The sequence below is a fragment of the Tenrec ecaudatus genome, chromosome 15 (genome assembly GCF_050624435.1).
Source record: "Tenrec ecaudatus isolate mTenEca1 chromosome 15, mTenEca1.hap1, whole genome shotgun sequence".
Lineage (NCBI taxonomy): Eukaryota > Metazoa > Chordata > Mammalia > Afrosoricida > Tenrecidae > Tenrec > Tenrec ecaudatus.
Genome location: NC_134544.1, coordinates 22,218,442 through 22,236,663, shown reverse-complemented (window position 1 = coordinate 22,236,663; position 18,222 = coordinate 22,218,442). Strand labels below are relative to the sequence as shown.

At 40.0% G+C, this 18,222-nt stretch overlaps 1 protein-coding gene across 5 annotated transcripts in view; it reads left to right on the top strand.

The window, feature by feature from the left end:
- The first annotated feature begins 1,614 nt into the window (after positions 1–1,614).
- The window catches only part of C15H18orf54 (chromosome 15 C18orf54 homolog), a 28,883-nt gene continuing 12,275 nt past the window's right edge, over positions 1,615–18,222 (top strand). Inside the window, exons 1-6 of one of the 5 annotated variants that reach the window (XM_075532607.1) lie at positions 1,615–1,788; positions 6,256–6,433; positions 7,286–7,610; positions 8,963–9,751; positions 10,048–10,198; positions 13,331–13,433. In XM_075532607.1, the coding sequence (XP_075388722.1) occupies positions 7,331–7,610; positions 8,963–9,751; positions 10,048–10,198; positions 13,331–13,433 (1,323 nt within the window). In that variant the 5' untranslated portion in view covers positions 1,615–1,788; positions 6,256–6,433; positions 7,286–7,330. The remainder of the gene's footprint in view (positions 1,789–6,255; positions 6,434–7,285; positions 7,611–8,962; positions 9,752–10,047; positions 10,199–13,330; positions 13,434–18,222) is intronic. The other 4 variants (XM_075532604.1, XM_075532608.1, XM_075532605.1 and 1 more) reach the window with 4 other exon arrangements.

Sequence of the window (18,222 nt, the reverse complement as noted above, 5' to 3'; positions counted from 1 at the left end):
TTCTCCAGCAAGCCACAGCAGCTAATTGACACCGTGTTTGTATATTTGAGAAGCTTAAGTCAATCATTAAGCTCCTTTTCCCTGAATAGACTGTTTTACATTACCTAATCTAGTCCAGAATTTTAATAACTATTGGGACTCTTCTCCGAATCTGTTTGTAGTTCTCCATATCTCTTAACCTGCGTAGGAACAAAGTGGAAATAGAATTATTCTGGTCTGTGAACTGAGCCAATAAATTTGATCAATTCCTTTATATTTATTTACATTTTATATCCTCACTAGGAAACTGTTGCCACACAGGCTGCATGGCAGAAAACAATGAGTCTAGATAGATTTTTAAAGTTATCAAAAGAATCTTTAGAATATAATTTCAAGAATTAAAGTTAATAGGATAGTTAAGTGGAATGTGGATAAACTTCCAACTTAAAAAATTAATTCTAATATTTTAAGCTTACACCATTAACAGTTTATGTAGATGTCACACAGTCAGCCTTCACAGACCTGGGCTTGGCCTAACTTGGATTTGTTTTTCAATTTCTTATCAGGAGCCTACCTGCTAGTGACTGTTTTAAAAATTGTACAAGTTATTGGACATACTATTAGATTGCCAGCTCCTGGCCTGCAGGGACTGTATATTGTGAAATAACTGGAACTTAGCACATCTACTGCCACAATAAACGTGGGTTTCAGACTCTTCGAGCTACACGGAAATTTGTAGCCCACGGACTTTTTCATTTGTTAAGAGGACAAGGAAGTTAAGGTGTCGCAGGCTGGGGATGGGCGAGGCTGGTGGTTTTACCTGGTGATACCACTTCCGATGAGCGGCAGATAGATAATCAGATGGAGTAAAGGTCAAGGGCATCTTCACAGATTCCGTGTCAGTGGAAAATAAACAAACCAAATATTGAGATGGTATTTTTTTTTTGAGACATCTCTAGGTTGAGTCAATCAGTATTCTTCGCACCTGACATGCAGCCCCAGCCTTGTAGACAGGTTCACACATGCTGTTAAGGGGTCCTTACATCTGTCTGTACAAGCTCGCACTTTCTAGGGTGCCTGACAGGGTCCCCAATCCCGCGCTGGGTCCCCCAGCCATTCATTCCTCCCTGGGAACCAAAGTCCCCGAGAGTTCTGGACGTTCCACCCCGCTCCCCCGTCAACTTGAGACCCGCGATCCCCAGCTCTTCGGGTGAGGGGCTCGGGACGCTCGGATGGGGGACGGGAACTGGTGGCGGAAGCGGCCCCCGCGCTCTCCAGGGGACCGGAGGTGGGACGCTCTGAAAGAGGGGAGCCCGAGGACCCCAGGCGGGAGGGCTGGGGCCAGCAAGAACTGGGGTCAGCGACAGCCTCCCCTCTCTTCCCCAAACCCCCCCTCCCACGGCTCGTGAGCCCGTCCGCGGACGCTCGGCCGGTCGCTGGCGCCGAGGGACCGAGAAACGCAGAGAGCCCGGCGGCCTCCCGGCAGCCCCAGCGACGGGCGGGGAGAAACTACAATTCCCAGAAGGGGCCGCGACCCACCGCCCCGCATTCCCTGCCCCCTCCCGCCGAGTGCCGCGCATGCGCACCGCCAGTGAGCGCCATGTTGGGTCCGTTTGAAAGCCTGCGCGGGCGCCGCGCGCCGCTGTGACGGCTGAGGGGGCGGCGAGGAGGCGAGGCCCGGCCGGGGACGAGGCGGGGCCCGACCCGGCCGGGGTGCTTTGTGGCGTCTCCCGCCGCGGGACAGCGGGCCCGGGCTTTCGGCGGAGTTGTGGAAGTGTGCGTTTCTCTCCTCTTTGGGGGCGGTCGTCGGTGAGTCAGGGCAGGAAGGAGGTGTGAAGGGCGCCCCATGTCTGGACAGCGCTGGGACGAAGGTTCCCGAAAGGGTGGGGAGAGGAGGACGCCCTCTCCGGAGGCGGCGCGCGAGGAAGGCTCCCCGTGGTCCGGACCGAACGTCCGAGGAAGGGCTGCGCGGGGGCCCGAGGGGGGTCGCGGGGTCGGCGCCTCGGGGTGCGCTTCCTCGTCCCCCAGCCTCGGCGCTCCGGGTGGCTGCTTAATAAACGATGCCTGGGCGGGAAGCCACGACGTGAAGACCGTGTCTGTGTGACGGGGGCGGCGGAGTCCGAAGACAAAACCACGGAACGGCCACCAAATGGCTGCCGACCCCGTAGGACAGGCTAGCACCGCCCCTGTGGATTTCCGAGGGTAGAAAGCCACGTCGTGCGGCCCCTGGAGCAGCTGGTGGGTTCGAACTGCTGGCTCCGCGGAGCCGACCCCGACCCCTAGCCACCCTGCGGGGCAGGGAAGAACTGGCCCGGGAGCGGAAAGCCCGCTTGCTAAATAAGCATCCCAGCGCAGCTCTGTGCGTGTGCCGCAGATTAGAGTTGTTCTTCATTTCCTGTAAGACGTGCCTGTTGCATATTTAACACTGCATTCTCATCTTCAATCAAAAGCCATACTTGCTATACATTTTAACATAAAGATATTTTAGAGAGAAATCCTGACGTTTATATGGGATTTGCTTTAGAACCATCCTGTAGCTGAAGAGGGAGAATTGGGAGGGGTGTGGATAGAAAGCTTGGGTCTCTTGGTAATGGAAGTATTTAAGCCAACACCATTGTGGAAATGCATCTCTTCTCCAGTCTCTTATTCATTGTCCCAACTTCAGTCCTCAGTTTTAGTTCTCAAATGGGCTTCATTGCTCTGGAACACTGAATTTGCAGATTTTCCCAGTGTAGCTTGTTGTTTGATTGGATTACTGCTTCCATGGGTCTTGAATTGTGGGTTCCAAATAAAATAAAATCCTCAAAAACCTATGGTTTATGATGGTGGTCTAGTGAGGATTTTGCTCCTCTTTGTGTTGTAATCCGTACTGAAGTTGGTGGTCTTTGCTCTAATCAGTAAGTGCTTCAAATCCTATTGACTTTTAGAAAGGTTGTATCACTTGCATATGACAGTTTGTTAATGAGCCTTCCTGCCATTCTAAGGCCATATATTTCTTCATACAGCCCAGCTTCTTATATTAATTGCTCAGATTATCAGTTGAAGGATAAAATGCCGACACACATCTAGTATTCCAGGTTCTGTTTGAATGACTACTTTTTGGTCGACAGGTGTCACATGAGTTTAAGTGTTTCGGAACCTACAGTTTGCAGTGATCCACCCTGTTGAATGCCTTTTCATAGTAAAACCCAAGTGAACATCTTTCTGGTGTTGGTGAGCAGGGAACATGCGTGCTCTCAGCCAAGACCCATCTGACTTCAGCAGTGATAATCCCATGTTCTATACACTCTCCTAAATCTGGCCTAAATTTCTGGGAGCCCCCTATCAATATACTTTTGCAACCCTTTTTGAATCAATGATACTCAGTACTTTCTGGTTGGCCACTTTTCCTTGGAATGTGCACCATATGGATTGCTTAATTTCTTGGTTTAGAAGAGAGCCCTCCCCTAAGCATCCATTTGTTGAAACAGTTCAGTTGGCATCACATAAGTTTCTGGAGCTTTGTATTGTGCCATTGTCTTCAGTGCAGCTTGAATTTCTCCCTTTAAATGCGTTTGAGGTTGAACATACGGTTGAACCTTGACCAATTTTTGGTACAATGGCTGGTGGCATTTCTCAGTCATTTTGATGTTCCTTGTATTGTTCAATATTTTCCCCATAGAATTCTTTAGTAATTCAACTCGAGGCTTGACTTTTTTCTTCAGTTCTTTCTACTTGAGAAATACTGAGTATGTTCTTCCCTTTTGGTTTTCTAACTCAGGTCTTCGTGCATTTCATTAAAATAAACAGTTGTGCATTCACCATTTTGCTTCAATAATTACCAACATACCCAAACTTTTTAATCAATATAAATTTGCAGACATCTAGCGGATCTTGACTCAAGGTGATTCCATGTGATACAAAGTAGACTGACAGAGTTTTCATGGTCACAATGTTTGTGGAAGCAGATCACCAGGCCTTTCCTCCATGCCACTATTGCATAGGTGCTAACCACTAACCTCTAGATGAGCGGCTCACAACCTGTGGGTCGTAACCCCTTTGGGGTTCGAAAGACCCTTTCACAGGTATTGCCCAATTCATAACAGTAGCAAAATTACAGTTATGAAGCAACAAAAATAATTTTATGGTTCAGGAAGTCACCACAACATGAGGAACTGTATTAAAGGGTCATGGCATAGGAAGGTTGAGAACCATTGTTCTAGATTAATAGTCAAGTGTGAGCCATTTGTGCCACCCAGGGGCCTTTAGTGGGAGAATAAAGAACAAAACTGACTTACACTAGTTGTGTAGCTATACAGCAGTATTAGCATTTCAGGGACTCAACGAAGAGGCTAAATAACTTAAGTTCTCTGCTCATGACCACTACCAGATCAGGTGCTAAAGCACTAGCATATTCTAAGGCTGAGATAGGATAATATTTGTCCTGTCTGTATGATGAGTTAAAATTATTTGACATGGCTCATCTGTTTGTAACGCCTACCCAGTGATTGTGTGGGGCCATGCATGTAGCATGTGTGAAACAACTAGAGGGTATTGAACTGTTTTGACAGTTTTGTCATTCCACTGGATATTAAATGTGAGCCTTCTCAGAACCAGGGAGAATCCTGTGGCCACCAAGAAGGAAGAACTGCTAGTGGAGCATGTGGGAAATCCCAGTTTGAAGTGGTGGAGGCAGCTGAGGCACCAGATGCCAGTGCATCGAGATCATGAGTTATACCAGAATAGCCTAATTGAGACCATGAGGCAAAACAGAGGAGCAGCACTGAGATTGAGAGACCCAGTGGTTTCTAGGTCTACAGAACAAGGCCAAGGGACCCTTGGTTGAGGCTGAGGACTAGAGGTATACATACCATCATGGCTGAGAAGAGGGGTTGTTTACAAAAGAACTGCATCCTTAACATTTTGCAACTTGTTAGCTTTCCTAATAAACCCCATGATCGTGTATTGTCCGAGTTCTGTGTGGCCATTGCAACAAGTTATTGAACTCAGAATAGGTTAGAATGCTGTGGGAGGGATGGTGTCTGGGTAAAGAGGAATGGAAGGTAGAGATATATCTGGCCTCTTTTGGAATTGGCCTTGGACTAGTGTGGAGTTGGATTTTCCTTGTACCTGCTGAAGCCAGAGGAAGTCAGATATTCCCATGCTATTTTTCCACTCTCACTCTTTAATTGGAGAATCTTGAATCTTTTAGTCACATTTGACTGTTATTAAATATGTTGAAAGTTGTCATAAATATTTCCAAAATCATAGCCCCAAATTAAACGTGTTAACTTTATAACATCATAGTGTGTGTAGGTCCCAGGCATTTAGAGTTCAGGAGATTTCAAAAATTTCAATGTTTAACAAGTATAATTGTTATATTTCATTTTATAGGATGGACAATTTGATTACTTGATTTTATAAGAACGTCATCTTGTGAAGTATAGTACCTGTTCATTCTGTTGGGTTTTTTTTTAGGTTTTCAAATGGTGGTGCAGTGGGTTTAGCATTAGGCTGCTGCTAACAAAAAGGTTGTTGGTTCTAACTCGCGCGCTGTGCTACAGGGGAAAGATGTGACAGTTTACTTCAGGAAAAAATTAAGCCTTGGCTACCCTATGGGGCAGTTCTACTCTGTCCTGTAGGTTCACTGTGAGTCAGAATTGGGCAGGCTGTGGGAGTTGCTATAAGAGAAATTTTGTCCATTTTAAAAATGAAACAACTTTTAGATGGATACATTAAGTCAATTTTTATAGTATTTAAAATTTATTGTGGAACCAATTCTGATTCATGGTAATTGTAGGTGTTGAAGGATAGACCTGTTCTATAGGATTTTCTTTGCTCTAAACCCATAAAAGTAAATTACCTTCTGTAGCTAAGGGTAGGTTCACTTTTTAAGCTTCTTTTAAAGGAGAGTTTGGCTGAGTATCTTTAGCATAAAATGGAAATGAGGATGGTGTAAAATTAAAGGTTGGAAAATAATTATTAATCTATTTTAGGAAAAGTGCATATTACTAACTTTATAATAAGAGTTTATTTCTTCCTAGATCAATACTGTGAGTTAAATTATCTTGAGCTTTATTCCTGTATATATATATATATATATGTATGTGTGTATATATATATATACATATATGGAGATAGATATTGGTGAGGTTTAGCTATACTGGTATCCCCCTGACTTATGACATATTTGAGTTACTAAGAACTGAATTTATTGACCACTTTTTAAAAGCATCATCCTTATTATGTATCACTTTCAATGTTATAGCCATAATTTGTCGTTGTTTTTATTCTCAGATACTCACAGGCGTTGGGAATGTTTCCAACTCCCACAGTGAAAGATCAGATTTATAAAGATACTGATAATAAAAGGCAATAGTAATGAAAATTGAAAGGAAAAAAAGTATTCAACTTACATAGAGTCGATTTCCTTCAGAACCAGTTTGCCATGGAACTGTCGGAGCGGAAGCCCGTTGTAAGTGGAGCAGTACTAGTGGTTTCATCTTCGCATTTATCACACTGCCGATGGATATCCTTCTCCATCGTACCTTGTTTCCAGTCCTCATCTGACCCATTTCTAGAACGGTGTTGACACTTACTAAATGCAGTGGAAAAGAGTTGAATTTAAAAATAGCCTGTAGAGGGGAATGCTAAGTATTGTGATGTCATAGACTCTATGACTTTAAGAAAAGGACTTCACCTGTGGTTGTTAGGACTTTAAAAAGGTGAGTGCTCCTCCTTGGTGCTTTCCTTACATTCTCAGATAGTTGTTGTGCACGTACTTCTGGATACATCGTACCCAATCAATGTTTGCTCAACCACCAACAAAGAATAGACAATGTGTAATGTACAACAATAAAAAGCATTTCTAATAATGGGTATTCTTTGAAGGAAATTACAAAACAAATATTTAATATGATTGAAATACTGAATTGTTTGATATACGGATTACATGCCAATAAATCTTTTAAAAAATGTACGTAAAACCTCAAAATTTTATGCAAATAAAATATGGAGTGCTCCCCCTCAAAAAAATTTGTATGCTTAGTGGCTTTTCTGTATATGGCCATTATTCGGAAGCCCTGGTGGTGCACTGGTTAAAGTACTGAACTGTTAACCAAAGACCAGCCACTCAGCCCATCTCTGCTAGAGAAAGATATCCTCTGTAAAGGAACCCTGTGGGGCAGTTCTACTCCGTCTTGTAGGGCCAGCCTGAGCTGGGCTCTACTTGTGGACCGTGTGTTTGTTTGTGTTTGTTTGGGCATCAGTCCTTTTAATTGAAATATTTATTTTAATTGCAACATTAACCTGCTTTTCTATTTTACAGGTGTTTCAAAGGAAATGAATAAAAATAGCCTATTTTGAAGAAGCCATGGCGAAATCAAATACAAAACACAGAACTTGTTCTCGAGAATCTTCAGTATCTTCTCTTCTAGCAAGCTGCAACCGTAGTAGTAGTAATTTGTCTAATTCTGGTGGCCCTTTCCGGTATAAGGGCAAATTATACGACTCTGCTTCTCAGGCTCTACAGGCCTATATTCATGAGTTTGATCTCAGCCAAATGTGCCCTGGTGGAAGCACTGGAAAGGTGAACATTGCCGAGGGTTCTAGGAATCTGGCAAAATTCTCCACATATATGTATAAAAACAATGGTATGCTTTTATTAGTCTTTATATTCTCAATGATATGTCCAATAATTTTAAGCCTTTGGGAAATGTGCTATAGCATTAGAAAACTAGACTTTCCTTGTGTTCCTGTTGGGACAATGATTCATAATTTTGGAGATAACAGAAATATTTTATATGAGTGTAAGTCAAAATATGTTGCTAAAAATAAGGGAAGCCTTTAGTAGACAAATGTGTCAAAATGTAAAGGTTCTAAACGTAGCCTTCTAGGTCTGTCCACTTCTGAAGGAGGTGTTTTTCACCTCTCAGGCTTCCCTGAAGAATTCTGTGCTCTTTGATTTACTCTACAAACAGTTTTGAGATCTTTAAGGGATTTACATTGTGTTCCTTTAAGATGTTCTTTGAAATTGGGAAACAAGTGTGAAAGGGGAAAGATCAGGTTGTAAGGTAGATGGGGATGTTGTCCAACAAAATTCTTGTTGGACAGCCTGTCCTCTCTAAGAACGAGCAGGTGCATTGCCACAATGGGGAAAACAACTCCCTGTAACTTTACTAACCCTTTTCTTACCAGTGCAGTTTTCACTTTAAACTTTTTTTCTAATAAAGTCCCCTGATTTTTCTGGGCCCTAGAAGATGTGTCAAGATGACCTCTTTGAAATCCTAAACAACTTGCTCCATAACCTGAGCTGACCATTCTGCCTTAATTTAACAGGCCCAACAGCCCCCTTAGAAGCCACTATTTTGGTTGGATCCTATTTCATTTTGAAGACACGCTAACAAGACTAAGACTAGTGGCGGAGACATGTTTGAACATGTTTTGTTTGAAATATACATGTCTTGATATGTTCAAGACTGTATTTGGTGCATTGATGAGATAGAAATATATTAGTCTTTCAAGTCTGTCTTCTATGGGACACTAAAATTTGCAAACATGTTAATTTTTTCTTGATGGAAATGGTGACAAGTTTGGTAAATGCAACTATTGAGTAAAATAGTACTTCACTGAACACTTACAGAATAGCTCTAACATGGAAATGGTTTGCATTCACCTTTTATAGGGCTGTGATCACTGTATTCCCAATATAGCTGATAGAATGTTTATTTCCTAAAGGCAGGCAATTTTAAATGAAAAAAGTTGTAGAAAGGATAAATTAACACACGGAAATTTAGGAGGCTGGACTAAAAGGGTAGAATTAAAACAGACCAAGAGAAAGAAAGCATGTCCTACTTTGCTAACATATCTTTTAGTAAAAGTTTTAATGAGGATAAAGGGAAAGGGCAAAAGATGAATTTCAAATTATTCATTTTCACTTAAGGGGATTATTATAAAGTTGCTATGTGATACAGGAGGATAAACAGATCTGTACTTTGATTTTCAGCCTTGGAAGATGTTGATCACGAGAAGAGCTCACATTCCTTGTCTTACAGAAAACAGACTGTTAATGACATAGACTCAATTAGCCTCACTACTGATGATCTATTAAAACTTCCAGCAGATGGATCGTTACCTTCTTCCAGTTATGTTGGACCAGGTCACCGAACTAACAAGAAAAACAAGAAATGCTTTGGAAGATTAGGTTCACTGGACGCTGAAAAGAATCCAAAATTTCAAGAATCCTCTTTCCCCAAGAGCAAAGATAACTTCATTACTCCTCTTGTATACACAAACATAAATGGCCAGCAACGTGTTAAGCTAAAAAACCCAAGAATTATGAATAAGACTAATAAATGCATTTCTGAACCATCTTTATCTTTTTCCAAGAAGTCATCTTCCACCGACAGTTCAGAAGACAATTGTGACAAGAATTATCCAAGATGGTTCACTAGCCAGAAATCTGACCTTAATGTGTCAGGCATAACTAGTATACCTGATTTCAAATATCCAGTCTGGCTCCACAATCAAGACTTATTACCTGAAACAAATAGTCAAAAGACTTCAAAAGTACTTAAAGAAGATTCCAGTTCCCCTAAACATAGTTATCAGGCGCAAAGAACTCGGCTTACGAATAAGTTAGATTGTTTTGAATATTCTTTTGAACACTCAAATGTTTCAAATTCTGCACATGATGACAAAGGATTAGTTAATGAGTACAAATGTGATTTTGAATGTAGCCAATGTCAATATGAAAACCTACTTCTCCCCGGACAATCCAAAAAGCCATTCAGTGGTAATTTTCTTTTTTAAACCAGTTGTAATGCTGTAAGTTTAACTAGCATCTAGTTTGACCCTTGATGTAATGATTATGTTTTTTTATGTTTGACCCTTGATGTAATGATTAGCTGTTATGTCTTAAGGGGGTAACAGTTTTGTAGCTAGAGGTGTCTTTCCTTTTTTTCTTTGGATGTCATATTTTGACATAGCCTGCCGTTAGACATATGTGTGCATTCCAAAGTATCTGAATTCTTACCTTTGAAATTTTATGCTTTTTTTCCTTTAAAAATTAATACAATCTCTTTAAATTAGATGACAAAATTGAATTGCTTATCCTGAAAGCCAAGAGAAACCTGGAGCATTCTACTGAAGAATTCCCGAGCCCTGTGAAAAAGGATGGCAGTCCTTGCTCATTAGATAAACTTGAAGCAGAAAGATCATGGGAAAATATTCCTGTTACTTTGTAAGTAAGCAACAATGAGAATGTTTCATTTTCAAAATGAAAAAAGTGCTACAAGAACTGATTTATTTTTATGTAATGTAACGATTTAACCAAATGATAACGCCAACCAAGATTACTTTCAGATCATTTTAAATAGCATGTTTCATTTTTCTACCACCAGATGGGGTCATGTTCCATTTTGTTTCACTATAATATATATTCATCTATATTTTAATATAAGAACCTAAATCTCCAAAGAATTATTTTGCAGATGAAGCGTTAAATGAAATTCTTGTTACTTTCTTTATACTTTAAAATTTCATGTATTTCTTTTCATTGAGATTTCATTTTGTCTTTTAGTCATTTTTCCCTGAAATGATTGTACATTTTCTTGTCTATTGTATACATTTTTGTAATTGCTGAAATTGTTTTTCTTGTGTGTATACTTGACTATTTTGTGACATAGTTTCTCAGAGTAATTTTTAAAATTTTTACCTAGACACTTGTTAATATGAGGAAGGAGTTAAATTTGGGAACTTAGGTAAGAAAACTTGTTCTTAGTAGTGGCACATCTGAACTTATCAGAAATGTATTCAGGGCAATCCTATATCTTGCTTTAAGCCCAAACTTATTATCATCTCGTTGACTCTGCCGTATAGCAACTCTGTAGGACAGAGTACAACTGCTCCATAGATTTCCAAGGTTGTGAATTTTTACCGAAGCAGACTGACTCTTCTTTCTCCCACAGAGTACCTGGTGTGTTTGAACCACTGACCTTTCAGCTAGCCGCCCAATATTAACCCACTGAACCAGTAGGGCTTCTTTTATTTTGTTGTTAGGTACTCTTGAGTCAGCTCTGATTCATAGTGGTCTTATGTACAATAGAATGAAAAATTGCCTGGTCCTGTGCTGTTCTTGTAATTGTTATGTCTGTGCCCACTGTAGTAGCCTCTGTGTAATTTTCTCTTCCTGAGCGTCTTCCACTTTTTTGCTTCCTCTCTACTTGACCAAGCATGATGTCCTTTTCCAGAGATTGATCCCATGAGATATTCCTCTAGTGCCATCCTCACTTTTAAGGAGTGTTCTGGTTTTCCTTGCTCCGAGGCAGATAAGTTTCTTGTTCTGGCAACTGGTGGTACTTTCACTCCCATTGAGTTAATTCTTACTCATAGTTACCCTATAGGACAGGGTAGAAGTGTGCCTTAGGGTTTCTGGGACATTCTTTCTCCTTTGAACAGCTAATAGGCTTGAACTACAAATCTTGGGGTTGGCATCTCAACGCTTCAGAATTCCAGAGCTCCTAGAATTTTACACAGTGGGTGTGCCAGAGGAGTGCAGTAAACAAGTGTATAGTGTGCTTAGTTACTTGTCAGGCAAAAGTAGGCTTAACTAATTTTCAATTAATATGTGTCAAGTATTGTGCTGGTCTTTTACACATTGGTATTTGATATCAAAACGATACATCTTCACTGTTTCTTAATGTAATGAATGCAAAAGAAGAGAAAAAAATGTTTTTAAATTGTGGGTTGGATTGTGAAAGTTAGGTGGCAATTGGTCAGAAAGAAGTGACTGAAGTTTGCTGGTAACAAAGGCACTGCATAGGGAAATGATATCACATAATTGATGGGAATGATTCACTGTGGATAGTGTTAAATGACATAAAAACACTTGTAGTTGGTAAGTAGAGAAGAACTGTGAGCATTGAAGATGTTTGAGCTTGGACTGGTGAAGTGGATGAAAAATATTCTAGGCAGCTTGTGCTGGTGAGACTGAGTATGGTGGCTGTTATGAGTGGGAAATAGATCAGATGTACTGGAAGCTATAAGGTTTCATATCTGACCTAGAGTGTTCACTAGATAGAAAAAGAACTAACTAATCCTCTTTTAAGAAGTGTTGTCAGTATCTTAATATTTGACTAAGTAATTTTTAAAAGTACTTTTGTCTGTTAGGATTATTATTTAACATTCAGAAGGCAGACGAGGGCAGTGATGGTTCTGTGTTAGAATTCCCACGTGTATTTATTACCCACTGGTAGCTTGTATGTTCCCATGATGCTGAGTAAGTTTGAGTTGGGCCTCCCACTGGAGATTAGGGAGCAAAACGTGGAGATTTACTTGTGGAAATCAGTTTATTGATGACAATAGTTTGCACTCTAAATTTAACAGAGCATAAATATCCTTCCATAGTATGCAGCACCTGGTTTCTGGGCAGATATTGATCATGAACCACTTTATTGCTGCCCTGTGCTGAGATAACGAGGAAGGGAGAGTGAGTGCTAGAACTTGGATGGCGCTGCCAAAGGCGCTTTAATTGTGTTTTGTCACAGTGCCAGCCTGCACTAGATTAAAATAGAAAAGGAAACTTGCCCTTTAGCACAGATAATTTGAGAAGCTGGTTAAAACCTAGATCTTCTCTACTTCCACATTGCCAGTCTGTAAATAAATATATTAGTTCTCTGGGAAAAGTGGTTGTGTTTAAGAGTTTAAGCGTTCAAGTTTGTCAGCCCTGGGGTGGCTACTGGTTCTGAGGTAAGCTCAATTGCTGAGGGCTCATTTGTAAAAGGAGGGTAGCAGTCATCTCACAGGGGCTGTTTGAATAACTACATGGGGAAAGGTATCCACAAGGTCTTTACTAGCCTAAAGCCAGCATATTAGAAAAGATAAGTGGATGGGAAATATAATTAATTAGGTCATCTAGATGAGGAAAAGCATACATTATCTTGGTACACAAAAGATTGAGATCAGATTTGATTTAGGAGAGAAGTCAAATTTAGCTGATTTTGAAGCTTTAATTTGGAATTGTGGTACTCAAGTAGAAAGCATAATGGAAACTTAGAGAGGAGAGGGTTTTAGGGACAATTTAAGGACATTAGTGCTAGGTGGGAGTGGGGTGAACTATCTTTTCTCCTTTCCTTTGTCAAACTGACCTTTTTCCTCAGCACCAGACTTAGGGAAAGGTAAGAGGGGGTTTAGGGAGGGACTGGAATTTAGGCTTCGTAAGAAGATAGAATTAAGCAATGCCAGTATGCATCATATCCATGATTACTTTTGGGTGACCATGTATGTTTAAATGATAATTATGTGTTGTCTATTTTTTTAAAAGCACTTTTTAGGGAACTTACTTGCTGTGTTGTATCCTTTGAATCCTATTTAGCAAATCACCAGTTCCTGTTGACTCTGATGATAATCTTCAAAAAACTTCAAAGGCAAAATATACTAAAAACTTCCTTGAAGACTTTTTAAGTAATGATAACCAGGTGGGTGAAGTTAAGTCTTGAAAGAAGGTTTAAGACTAATATAATAGATAATGCTTTCTAATTCATTTAGGTATTTTAGAACATACCATATATGCTCGTGTATAAACTATTTCAGCACTTTTTTTTAATTAAAGAAATCATTTTTGGGGGTGCTCATACAGCTCTTATCACAATACATATATGCCTTCATTGTGTCAAGCACATTTGCAGCCATCATTTTAAAAACTATTTTTATTAAGTCATGTTATTGGGGACTTGTACAACTCTTATCATAATCCATACATCCATCCATTGTGTCAAGCACTTTTGTACATTTGTTTCCCTCATCATTCTGAAAACATTTGCTTTCTACTCGAGCCCTTGGTATCAACTCCTCATTTTCCCTCTCCCTCTCTTCTCCCCCTCCCCCTCCCCCATGAACCCTTGATAATTTATAAATTATTATTGTCATATCTTATACCATCTGACATCGTCCTTCACCCACTTATCCGCTGTCTGTCCCCAAGGGAGGAGGTTATATGTAGATCCTTGTAATCTGTTCCCCCTTTCTCCCTCACCTTCCTTCCACCCTCCCACTCTCACCACTGGTCCTGGATCCCTGTCGCGCGCTCAGTCTCGCCAGCAAGAAGGACGCGCCACAACAGGATTCTTCCACAGGCGTTTAATGCGGGTTCGATTTGCAGATGCGGAAAAAGACCCCGAAGCCCCAAACTACTGCTGCTTATATGCGCTCTATGGGGACGTGCTGTGCATTGATTGGTGCGTTCGCCAGAACCCTTATTAGCATACTCCAGGGTGGAGTTATGACTACGTCATCTAAGCAGTGCGCATGCTCTAAGTGGTTGTTTACCACTTAACTGGGCCACCGCCCTGACTGCCCGGCGCCATCTTGTAATGGCGGTGAGAGCTGCGGCTTCCCACAGATCCCCTGTGTTTCCAGTTCCTGTCTGTAGCAGTGTACATCCTCTCGTCCAGCCAGATTTCTAAGGTAGAATTGGGATCATGATAGTGGGGGGGGGGATGAAGCATTCAAGAACTAGAGGAAAATTGTATGTTCCATCATTGCTACATTGTACCCTGATTGGCTCATCTCCTCCCCACAACCCTTCTGTAAGGGGATGTCCAATTGCCCACAGATAGGCCCTGGGTCCCCTCTCCCACTCCCCCTTTTTTACAATGCTATGATTTTTTTTTTTTGTCTTTGATGCCTGATACCTGATACCTTTGACACCTTGTGGTCTCACAGGCTGGTGTGCTTCTTCCATGTGGGCTTTGTTTCTCAGTTAGATGACCACTTGTTTATCTTTAAGCCCATAGGACCCCCGACTCTATATCTTTTTATAGCCGGACACCATCAGCTTTCTTCACCACATTTGCTTGTGCACCCATTGTCTTCAGTGATCAAAGCATATTTTTAATGCAGTTTATGTGGTAAAAATTAGGTGCCTTGCTTGATATTCAGGTCGGCTTATACTCGAGTATATATAGTATCAATTATTCTAAACCCATCCCTCCCCACACAAAACCATCCAGAATTATTAATACTCAGATTTTTGTATCTTAATATATAGGGACCAAGGGTTGAACTCTACCTGTAAAAAGAGCCTAAATTGCCATTACAATGTATGTTTTTCCTTTTCTGAGAAATGTGCTTAAGTAGAGCATTACAGAAGCATTCTCTTAAAGAGAAATTAATAGTTGAAAGGCATGCTTCTCACAAATAATATAAATTGTTATAATAACTTAAAATAGGAAAATTACTACCTGGGAAAATTTACAACATAAGTATATGTGCATCTTGCCATTGAGTCCCACATAAATTATAAGTGTTGCTTGTATATATATGTGTTCATACATATTATTTGACTTAAAATATAAGCCATGACTTGAATGGTGAAATAATGTTTTGAGATCTGTACACTTAGAGGACTGGAGTTGTTGAACACTCACAAAGAAAATTAGCATAACCATTTCAGAGACTGTCTTTGAGTGAAATTTACTGGAGTAAGTAGAAGCTGTCAGCTTATGTCTGACCTTAGAATTTTACATAAGATACCATACCATATACTATACTATATATTAGATCATTAGTAAATAATATAATCAACAAATATTTGAGTACCAAGACTTTTCTAGAAACTACTTTCCTAGCACTGAATGACTTGTTTTTACCCCCTGGATGTTATATTGTAGTTAGGGATTTTTGTTAGACAAACTAGCTATCTATGTGTTATGAAGAGAAATAGATTGGAATATAGAGATGGGGCTTAAATTCTAGATATGGCGTTCAGGAAGGTCTCTAATGAGGTAACATCTCATGGAAAACTTGAAATGCGTGAACAAGCCAAGCACCAGTGGGGGAATGCCTTGAAGGTAGAGGTAATAGGAAGTTCAAAATCCCCAAGGCTGGAGTTTGTTTGGCAGTTTCAAGGAATATCTAGTCTGTAGCTCAATCAGAATGGGCAAGAGAAAGAATGATGAGAGAGGTAACCAGCAGCCAGATCATGTACAGTTTTGTGAGCTATCCAATGAAGATTTGGGATTTTATTTTAAGTAATGGGAAGTTATTGGAGAGTTTTCAGTGGAGGAGAAGGAAATGATCAGATTTACATGTAAAATTTCTGAATGAACTTATGTGAAACATAGAGGTCAGAGCATATGGGAAGAGCAAAATTATGAAAAGTTCTTATCCATAATCAAACACTCAGGCAATGAGTCACATAGCCCTCAGTATAGTCAGAGGCATCAAAACATAACACAGTGCACCAAGACAGTGTTCTACATGCTACTTTGGTGAGTAGTGGTGACTGGGCACTTTTTTAAGAGGTGGGAGCAGCCATTTAAGATGCAAATTTGCTTTCCTCTTTGTTCAGAGCAAAGAATGTAGAAAATCAATGACTGAAGGAAACCGTTAGTCTACTAAGTCTAATGAACCACACCACCTCCACTACCCTGAGACCAAAAGAACTAGATGGTGCCTGGCTACCATAACCTGACATTTCTGATTCTACTCCAATTTCCAGAGGTTTTGATTTTATTTTAGTCTTTCCCGTTTTTACATATTTTTAATAGAGACCCATTATTAAATCTAATTTAGACAAAGACAAGACAAAGCCAAATCATCAAAATGAGGGAGATCATCACATGAGGTCATAATAGTGCCCCAGTCTTGAAAAAAACCTAACTTAGTATCTATGCTAAATTTACTTATTTGGTCAATCTTGGAATTCACAAAAGTAGTTTTAAGACTTGCTAACATACTCTTGTCAGAAACAAATTTGCTAACTAGAATATTTGGATAAGGTCATTTTTTCTTTAGCATTACAATATCTAGTCCAAGTACTGTTTTTTAAAGTTACTTTTTTCCCCCCCAACTCTTAGTGGGCAATGTTGTTTACTTGTACTGTAGGTAGGTGGTTCATGCATTATGTTAATGTGTTTGGTTTAACAAATGTTGCGTTCTGCTTGGTTTAAATTCAGGTTTGGATAGTTGAACCATCAGAGCTCTAAGAGGTAGAGCTGTACAAAGAAGACAGATCAGAAAAGTTCACTGTCATTTTGTGTGTGTTAATGTTTTTAGAAAAATATAACAAAATTTGAGATTTTAACCTTTTGAACTTAAATGGGAGGAAACCAATGTTTTCACTTAAGACAGCTACTCGTGAGTTTTTAAAAGACCCCAGGTTGCTACTCAGCAGTGACAATACCAGGTTTTTATAGAGTCTCAACAAATTCAACCGCATGTGCCAACATTTGTTAAACATTCATTAGCAAATTACTTAAGACAGTTTATATAATCCGCTTTATAGGATTTCCTTTATTTTGAGGTGCTCTAACCACTTACTTGCATGACAGGTTTATTTGAGGCAGATATGACAAAATCTAGAAGCAGGCATTTGCAACCCTATTATTGGCACTTTAAGTATTCAGACACTCTTCTAAACCAGTGACTAAATGAAGTATTAGTTATGCCTAAGACCTCAGGTGCCATCTCGGTGTAAGCCTAGCTGGATTCTTATGTCAATCATTTTCTGTAGAATTGAAGTTTAAATAATTGCTACATAGGCTATAAGGAGTATTGGTGGCATGGGGTTAGGCACAGGGCTGCTAATCCTAAAGTCAGAGATTCAAACCCAGCAGCCAGTTCACATGAGAAAGAGGAGACTGGCTTTTCCTGTAGAGAGTTAGAGTCTCAGAAACTCTTTGGAGCATCACTATGAGTTGGGCGCGCTCCACAGTGGATTTGGGTTGTAGATGCTGTAGTAATTACACTCTCTGCTAAAGTATTTTAAAGTAAATTAATTTGCCACTGTGGATTGCTATCAGGCCATGTCCACTCACTTAAAGGTAAACCAATAGGCTGATTACACTTTTGAAAAGAAGTTTTAAAATATCCCTTACAGATTCTCTTAAAAGAATCCTGACAACCTAATGTAGCTACGTTCTGTTGTTGGCTTCTTTAGAGGCAGGTAAGGTCAGTGATAACAGGTATGTGTGTTCATGTAGGTAATATGAAGAGGTAAAAATCTAGCATACTTCATGAAAAATTAATATAAAATGTGCAGAGAATATTATCATTAGCACTCCAATTCTAGTCCTTGCTTACCTGATTACTGGCTTTATTTACACACCTAATAAAGATCTTGCTGGGTTACATGTTCTTGAGAACCTTTTTAATTCCTAAAATTGATTATCGTAATTTGTGTACTAACTGAATTTGTTATTAGTGCAAGCATTTGCTTTTAAAATGCAAGGACTAGAAAAAATATGCCAAACTCAATAAAGGTTA